The sequence below is a fragment of the Anarrhichthys ocellatus genome, unplaced genomic scaffold, assembly GCF_004355925.1.
Source record: "Anarrhichthys ocellatus isolate YVR2014 unplaced genomic scaffold, GSC_Weel_1.0 scaffold40, whole genome shotgun sequence".
NCBI lineage: Eukaryota > Metazoa > Chordata > Actinopteri > Perciformes > Anarhichadidae > Anarrhichthys > Anarrhichthys ocellatus.
In genome coordinates this window covers 903,458-911,612 of record NW_022280070.1, presented here as the reverse complement: position 1 = coordinate 911,612, position 8,155 = coordinate 903,458, and the positions used below count along the sequence as shown (strand labels likewise).

General features: G+C 44.8%; 2 protein-coding genes across 3 annotated transcripts in view; both read right to left on the bottom strand.

Moving 5' to 3' along the window:
* The window catches only part of kat2a (K(lysine) acetyltransferase 2A), a 12,228-nt gene extending 11,087 nt beyond the window's left edge, over positions 1–1,141 (bottom strand). The window contains exons 1-3 of the mRNA XM_031867733.1: positions 1,041–1,141; positions 531–812; positions 81–204 (exon numbers count right to left, since the gene is read on the bottom strand). Of these exons, the coding sequence (XP_031723593.1) occupies positions 81–204; positions 531–755 (349 nt within the window). The 5' untranslated portion in view covers positions 756–812; positions 1,041–1,141. The remainder of the gene's footprint in view (positions 1–80; positions 205–530; positions 813–1,040) is intronic.
* A 1,099-nt stretch (positions 1,142–2,240) lies between these two features.
* The window catches only part of rab5c (RAB5C, member RAS oncogene family), an 8,728-nt gene continuing 2,813 nt past the window's right edge, over positions 2,241–8,155 (bottom strand). For both annotated transcript variants that reach the window (XM_031867735.1, XM_031867736.1), the window contains exons 2-6: positions 5,735–6,087; positions 4,577–4,728; positions 4,264–4,386; positions 4,071–4,164; positions 2,241–3,446 (exon numbers count right to left, since the gene is read on the bottom strand). In XM_031867735.1, the coding sequence (XP_031723595.1) occupies positions 3,319–3,446; positions 4,071–4,164; positions 4,264–4,386; positions 4,577–4,728; positions 5,735–5,900 (663 nt within the window). In that variant the 5' untranslated portion in view covers positions 5,901–6,087 and the 3' untranslated portion in view covers positions 2,241–3,318. The remainder of the gene's footprint in view (positions 3,447–4,070; positions 4,165–4,263; positions 4,387–4,576; positions 4,729–5,734; positions 6,088–8,155) is intronic.

Genomic DNA, 8,155 nt, shown 5'->3' with positions numbered 1-8,155 from the left:
TATATATATATATATATATATATATATATATGGAAGGAAGGAGGACAGGTGTGTATTTGTGGAGGTTGATTAGTTTGTACCCAGAGCATGTCCACAGCTGCGGCACGGCTCGCTCAGACTGGCTGCTTGCTGTTGCAGGTCCATACGTGTGGCTGACGGTGGATTTGGGTTTTTCCATCCATTGCACTTGCATGTGTCACTAGCCTGAGAAAAGGCAAAATATGCTGAACACACAATAAAACGGCTTACACAGTAACTTGCTGGTGTTCTTGTACGTCAATGAATGACTAAACGGTTACGTTAAGCTAGCTGATGCTTCAAAGAACCAACGTTAATGTGAATTACACAAACGGTCTACCTAGCTAGCTAGCTACAAAAGTTAACAATTACGACACGTCATTACGCTATCGTTTATGTTCTTGTTTGCGGTGCCTTGACTGCGCTACAGTTCGCTCCCCCTCCTCCATTAATGCTAATACTGCCCGAGGAGTGCTTTGTTGTGGTGAACTTTGGCTAGCTAAGCTAGCTACCTTGCATGCGGAGAATACGCCAAGTTTCTCGAGCTTTTTCGCCCGTGGGAAAGCTCGGACTTGGGCTTTCTTCTGGCTTGCACGTTGCTGCTGGCTAAGTCCCGGTCTCGCCGGGTCACTGTTTCCTGACCCGGAGCCTGTCGCGGCGGTACTGGACCCAGCTGACCCAGCGGTCTGAGCTTGGAGAAGTCGGGGTTGCAAGGCCTGCGCCGCCGGGTCCGACATGTCCACGCGCTAGACTCGTCCTCTGCTCTCGTTTACCTCACATGCTGCGTTCAAGCGCTGTCGGTAAAATGAGATTTACGAGAACCACAGCAATGTTTAGAATTTCAAATTCCCTTTTTGAGATCTTCTCATAAAAAATAAAGGCGTTAAGAACACAAATCAAGAATAGAAGTAATGCAAACACTTCAATTTACAATGGAAGCAGACTTTTCGACACAGTATCAACCTTTCAAAGTATAAATATATCACCAATATTTGTTGCTTCAACGTCACAACATTACGTACCCACACCGGAAGAGGCCTCAAATCATCCATGTACCACAATATTCCGGTAATCACTGATACTATTTGCGCCTCTGACTAATTTGAATGTATTATTCTGAATGTCTCCAACGGAAGTTATAGTATGCTTTAATGTCTGACTTTATACTTGTGTAGTTGGTGGTTGTCTTTAGCGCCCCCAGTGGTCACAGTGCGTCACTACACCTCTGACCATATTTAAAGGCGTTCACCAGTAAAATGAAGGCGTTTAAAAGTCGCCGTTAAGTGGAGATGAGTTACACGCGAGTCTATTTAAAATCATGAGTGTTCACTGCCCTCCAGTGGTCGTTGTTATGAACTACAACACCGTAAATTGGTAAAGTTGACGGGAATGCAAATAAAATACCATACTATCACTTCCGGTTATTTGTTTTCATAAGGTAAATGATAAATTATTTGTTTATCCATTCAGTTGTTACCGTTCCAGTAAGAAGATGAATAGTTATCTTTATCAATATTCTTTAGACGCATCAATAAGGGTGGTATGTCTTGTTAGTACCGCATATCGGCAATGTTTATTTTGTTATCAAACATTATGAAGCTCTACTCCATGTAATAGATTACAATAAACAGCCGTGATGCTTCCTACTAGACGACAGAATATTAGGAATACTGCAGTCTCCTGCTCTATATTATTTCTAAATATTTTGCAGAGGAAACCTAACTATAAGTGTCAGCACATCTGGCTTAGACTCGGTGGATGGAGAAAGGTTGCAGCACTTGAAGGCACCACGCCTCATCTGTGGTGATCATGGGTAGTGTTTGTGAACAAGTATTACAAGTCAGATTTACAAATATGTAGAAATTATTCAATTCTAATTATATACATTTTAGATTAGGAATTTCTTTCATATTGGCCTTTTGTATTTTTTGGTCGCGGCGCTATGATGGTTTAAAATAATCCCAGTCAACAATATTTGGACATCAAAAAATGATCGAACAAGCATACAGAAAAGATACGTTCCCCTTGTTTATTGGTAAAATTACATTGTTTTCTTCTTCATCTACCCATGACCCCACCCTCCCACCTAACAGCAGTGGCTGCTGTGCTAGTTGTCGATGTCATAACATGATGTCATTACAGGTGAAAGCAATCCCTCCCCCCCCCCGATATGAAGAGTAAAAACAAGAGAGAGAAAAAAGGAAAGGAAGCCGACGACAACGTCTCGATTCACACAGATGAGACACAACCAGTGCATTTAATACCATAGATCTTCAGAAAGAAAAGAAATTAAGAGAGAAAAAAAACAACCAATCCATCACAAAATACTTAAGGTTGACAAAACATCATGTAGAGATCGGGAAGATAATGTTTGACAGTAACTACTGATTGATTATAAACTTGAAAAGGCTGATACAAATACAGCAACGTTTGTCAACACACAGCTGGGATTTTGGTCAAGAAAAACTTGTGTTATGCATCTTGTCATTGTACAATGATTCAAAAACATTACATTAATGCTAAAATTACTTATGAGTGACGATGTTATTAAAGTACTATTTACTGTGTATGGTTTGATAACATAGACGGGCGATTGCAGAACCTTAAAGGCTTTAAAATCATGTTGAACAGCCTGCGTCAAGAGAAGTAGTAATAATAATAATAGTGATAACAATAACGATGTAATAATTCACTCTACCAAGAAGGAAACATCTGTCTGTTCCCGTTCTCCTGTGACGAACCTTCCCTCTCCGTCTACTGCTGCGTGCAGCTGGAGCTTTAAACAGTGTCACACGACCATGATGGAAATACTTCATACGTTTACGGTGCATGAGAAAGCAGGGGACAGAAGAGAGGGGGCGGGGCCAATCAGCCCGTTTATAGCAATTCCTGTTGCTTTCATTTTTTTCCCTCTACACAAATACAGAAAAAAAAAAATCGATGAGCAAGAAGGCCGTTTAAAGAGCCATTGGTAATGACGGATGTTGTTTTTTTCCTTCATCCATGAATGGGACGTTTTTTTCTCCCTCCTAAGGTGACGTCAAGTGTCCATCATCAGTAGCGAGGTCCTGGATTGGTCCTGGGGTTCGAATAGGATTGTGTAAATAAGCCGGTGGGTCGGTTCACCTGGCAGTTCACTGGCCAGTGGACTCGTTTGCCGAACAGTTAATTGGTGGCGCGTTGCTCGTAGGGTGGTTGGTCCGACCATGGATCGGTTGGACCGATGGGACATTGTTTGACAGCTGGCGAATATCTGGTCTGGTTGATCGAGGCTGAGGATTGTTCGGATCAGCTGACTCGTTAGTTCCCGCCCCCGCAGCAATGGCCGCTCCTGCCCTGCGGTGCGGCCTCCTGCAGGTCCACGCCGCCTCGGGTTCGTCCGCCGGCGCCCGGTCCACCCTGAGGCTCGTTCTTAGGGAGCTTCTTGGCTGTTTGGAGAACAACAAATTATTTACTGCGCTATGGCGACAATTGACCATTTTCATTATTGATTATTCGGGCCAATGTTTTCTCGATCGTTTTGTCAATAAAACATCAGGAAATATGGAAACTATCTTCCTAAAGTCCGAGGTGACGTCAAACGTCTTGTTGCGTTTGACCCCGAGTCCAAAACACGAAAGATATTTAATTTACTGTAAAGCTCGAGAAGAAAAAGCAGAAAATTCTTTTACTTTAACAGAGCTGAAACCTTTAACATAAAATGAATCGCTAACTATTTTGATAATCAAGTAATCATTTAAATCTTTCATGATGCGTTGGCATTTGTGCTTCCTGACGGGGATTGGCAGTGTTTACGAGCACCAGAGTCCATTTAGAAAACATCTCTTTGTACTGCAGCAGGGAAATGTTCCTCACAGTAACTTTAAGTAAACAAACATTCTCCGGCTCTGGGAAATTATATTCCCAAATATTTAAAGTGATTAATCCAAAAAAAAATAAATAAAAGATTGGCAGATGAATTGATTAGTTGCAGCCCTGGAGTCTAACACTATCAAGATAGTCACCGATCTGTGTTCTGTTGATGAGAGCAGTGAAATGCGTGGAGCGCTCACCTATGGCCATAAAGATCTCGTTGACATTCATCGCAGTCTTGGCTGAAGTTTCCATGAAGAGCAAGCTGTTGTCATCTGCATATCCCTGCGCTTCCTAAAGATACAACACAGAAACAAACACATTTGGAGCTTATTTTCATTCAGAAATGTCATTAAAAGGATTGTGGACTTCAGCATCAGACAGCATCTTTACCTGGAAGTCTATGGCTCTCTTGTTGGCCAGGTCTGCTTTGTTTCCTGCCAGGGCAATAACAATATTTGGGCTGGCTTGCCGCTGGAGCTCCTTCACCCAGTTCTTTGCACGTGTGAATGTATCCTTAAAAAAAAAAAAAAAAAAAAGTGCATAAACATGAGATAAAGTGCTTTTCAACTGTAAATCCCTGATGTACGTTTTACGGGAGAGTTCAGACCAAAGGTCTGTTGAATGAAACAATCATCGACCCAAACCGGAAGACACGGGTCCAGCCTACAGGTGACACGAGGCCGGCAGAGTCCACATGACTTACTGTGTTGGTGATGTCGTAGACCACGATGGCGGCCTGGGCTCCCCTGTAGTACATGGGAGCCAGGCTGTGATACCGCTCCTGTCCCGCAGTGTCCCAGATCTCAAACTTCACCGTTGTATCGTCCAAACATACCGTCTGGGTGAGGAAGGCAGCTGGAGAGAACAAGAGTACGTATTAGAACGAACATCAGAGCAGAAAATCATCATTTGTGAAGTTAAAATGTTCTGTGGCACATCACCAGGAGGCACTGCTGCTTACAACCCGCTTACTCAGCAGGCCGTCACACGACGGAGGACACCGAGCACTCGCACGCACAGAGTTTAAAGCTTTGTAATCTTTGACCAGGCGTTCAGCTGACCACACGGTTCTGTAGTATAGGAAACATGCCGACTCGGCGAGATTGAAAGCACCGAGCATCCTGTTCCCACATCCTACAGACGCATTACTCACAACATGTAGGAGACAGTGTTAAACTAAAAGATCTGATGCTATTTAATATGTTATTGTCTTCATAGAATTACACACAGGATAGCAGCTAAAGTCTACGTGTAGCGCTGAAACAAGTCGTCAAATAATAGACAGGAAATGAATCGCCTCACTCTCATATTTCCAATATTTTGCCAAATTTACAGACGTGTGCCGCATGATGGTTTTATGACACGCACGCGGACGCGCACGCGCGCACACTTCTGTAGCCCTCAAGCTGTAATCAGCATAATGTAGAAACACGTTTAACACCAACACTTAAAGCTACAGACTGAACATTCTTGCTCTCTTTCAGCAGCTTCACTGATCTGCAGGAGGTCCAGGAAATCACCATTGTTGGCTCAATTCCTTCCTGTTTCAAGTAACCTCACTCCTCCAGCTGCCTAAAGACTGAAGAGGACACTCTGGTCATGTTCGGTCCTTTCTCAGCTCTTTGTCATCAACAGATATTTTCAAAATGTAATTCATTCCTGCAAAAACATGCGTGCAAAGAACCGGTTCTGCCGTTCCTTCTCCTGCACAAGCTTAAGACCGACAAGCGGGTCATCAGTTCCTCTGGACCGCAGAGACACGTTTTTATACCAACTGACGTGCTGAAAATATGTTGGAGCGAGTAACACGTGACAAGAAGACACGATCCACAGTTATGGGACTCGGACACGGACGCCTCACCTCCAATGGTGCTCTCCTGGTACTCGTGGAACTGGCCCTTGACGAAGCGCAGCACCAAGCTGGACTTCCCCACTGCCGACTCCCCCAGCAGCACCAGCTTGAACTGGCAGATCTTGTTGCTCGCCGCGGTGCCGTTGGTGCGCGCCGGTCCGCCTCGCCCTGCCATCGCGCAGTGTGGAGATTCGGGAGGGAGAAGAAGAAGAAGAAACCGGGAGGGAGTCTGGTTGACTTTAGGCCCCGGGTCTTGGTCCCGGAGCGGGTGGGGGGGCGGTGAGGGGAGGGGAGGGAGGGGGGGCACGTTGAGTTCAGGCAGGTAGATGAGCCAGAGGAAGAGGAGACCTCACTGGTGGGAGCTGGAAAACACAACACATCGTTTAGGATGTTACGCTTCATTTCAAACGACCACAACAGAAGAATATTGAGGTAGTTCATGATTAGTATAGTTGTTACGAGCTGGCAGCCGCCTGAAGAGTAAAGAGTCGCGTTAACTACAGTGTTTCTGTTAAATACGTCTGCACTAAAACTTTAGTTTGAGCCAAGATTACAACAACAGACACGTTGACACAGAAACATGCGTCCCACTGGGCGGGGCCTCAGATAACGAGTTCATCCTTGAACCGTGTTTAGTGTAAACAAGTGCTGGAGGAGAACACTTGAGGTACTTTACTTCAGCGTAGCATAATACAATTATAATACACAAATAAAAGGATGTGCGTCTGGAGAATTGATGGTGCAAATCTACAGAAGTAGGGAGTACACTGAAGAAATGAAAAACAAACATGTCGAAAACACAGAAGTTAGTATTAAGTCTTAAAACACATGAGCTCAACACATTTCCTCCCGTTAGTCATCTCAACACACATCTGGCCACAGGCTGAAGCCATGATGAGCTCGTGTAGCATTAAGATCTCTGTGGCTGCTTCCACGGACGTAGCAACGACAAAAATCAGACAATAAAATATCATTAAGATAAATATTTCCAACACTGCAACTTCCAGTGGCCATGTTTTTTTTTGTTTTTTAAAGGACCAGGTGGCATTTATCTATGCAATGACTTTACTCTCGGTGCTAAAGTGAGTTGTACGCTACGGCCCAAATGATCCACAAAGATGGTAGAAATGAGCCGTCAGCCTGCTTTGCATGTATGAAACCTTGCCTAATTGTTTTTTTCACAGTTGGCTAATACACATGAGGTCAACTCATGCTTCTGCTTGGCCAAAAGGACAGGAAACAACTCAGCTCAAAGCAGGAAGTGAAGATTGCAGAAGACTGTTTACTGCTGAGCACATTAAAACTTGGATAGCCTCGGCTTTGTCGCTGGCACACAGAAACACAACGCACACCGAAGACTTAAGACTATTTACAAGTTGGAAGGGAAACGTTGAGAGTGAGGAGAAGTAAAGACGTCGCTGCTGACAGTCTGTAGGGTTAACGTAATACTTGAATAATTAAGAGTTTGGTCGTGCGAGGCTGTTTTTTTTCTTCTCTCGGCTCCTTGTTGAGCCGGACTTAAGCTTCAGCATGTGACAGGAGATCTGTCAGAACTGGCATTCTTCATTAGACAGCGTACCAACCAAACATGCTGCATACGTTCATTATATGAACACATTTTGTTGTGCAGGTCTACGGCTACTATTGTGTGTTTGCAGCTTTAGTTGGATTTTAGAAATCACGGTCACAGAACATACCAGTTCTTTTACAGTGTTTGTCCTTCACTCAAAACGTAAAAATAAGTTGGCTCTACATGCATTTGGTCAAAGAAATAGTGTCCAACGTCAGCATGTCACCAAATGTATCCATCTAACTACAGCAGACACCATCAGCGGTGCACTTTCAGGTCTCTCTGGACTCTTTAACTGGCAGACACACACAGCATCACAAGGCTCTAAAGAGCCGAGGGAAGGCTTCACAGCGGCAGCAGACAGGAGATAAAAAGGCACTCTGTTCCCCGGGTCCAACAGACATGAGGGCTGTGCTCATCTGATTGCATGCAGCAGAGATGAGCTCTCACCTGTTCACATTCCCCACGAGAGGAAGCAAAGATGAGCGAGGGAGGGACGGACTGGGTTTGTGGGAACAGACCTAGAAAACACCCCGACTAGCACACATTAACTATTAATATCCACACACACACACACACACACACACACACACACACACACCTGACCGGCGGCGTAGTAATGGTTAAGTGACATCAATAATGAACGCACCATTTAAAGAAGGAGGAAGACGTGTCGGTGTCTGGCCATCAGAGGCTCTTTTGTTGTACCGAGACAGACCTGCACACATCATAAGCAGCCTGCGACGGATGCTTTGATGGCGTCCCTAATGGGCTCCGAAGACCTCCACAGGCAAGTGGGTCACGGAGAGACAGCGGCACACGGGTCACTGAAGGGAGGGGGGGGGGGGGGGGGGGGGGGG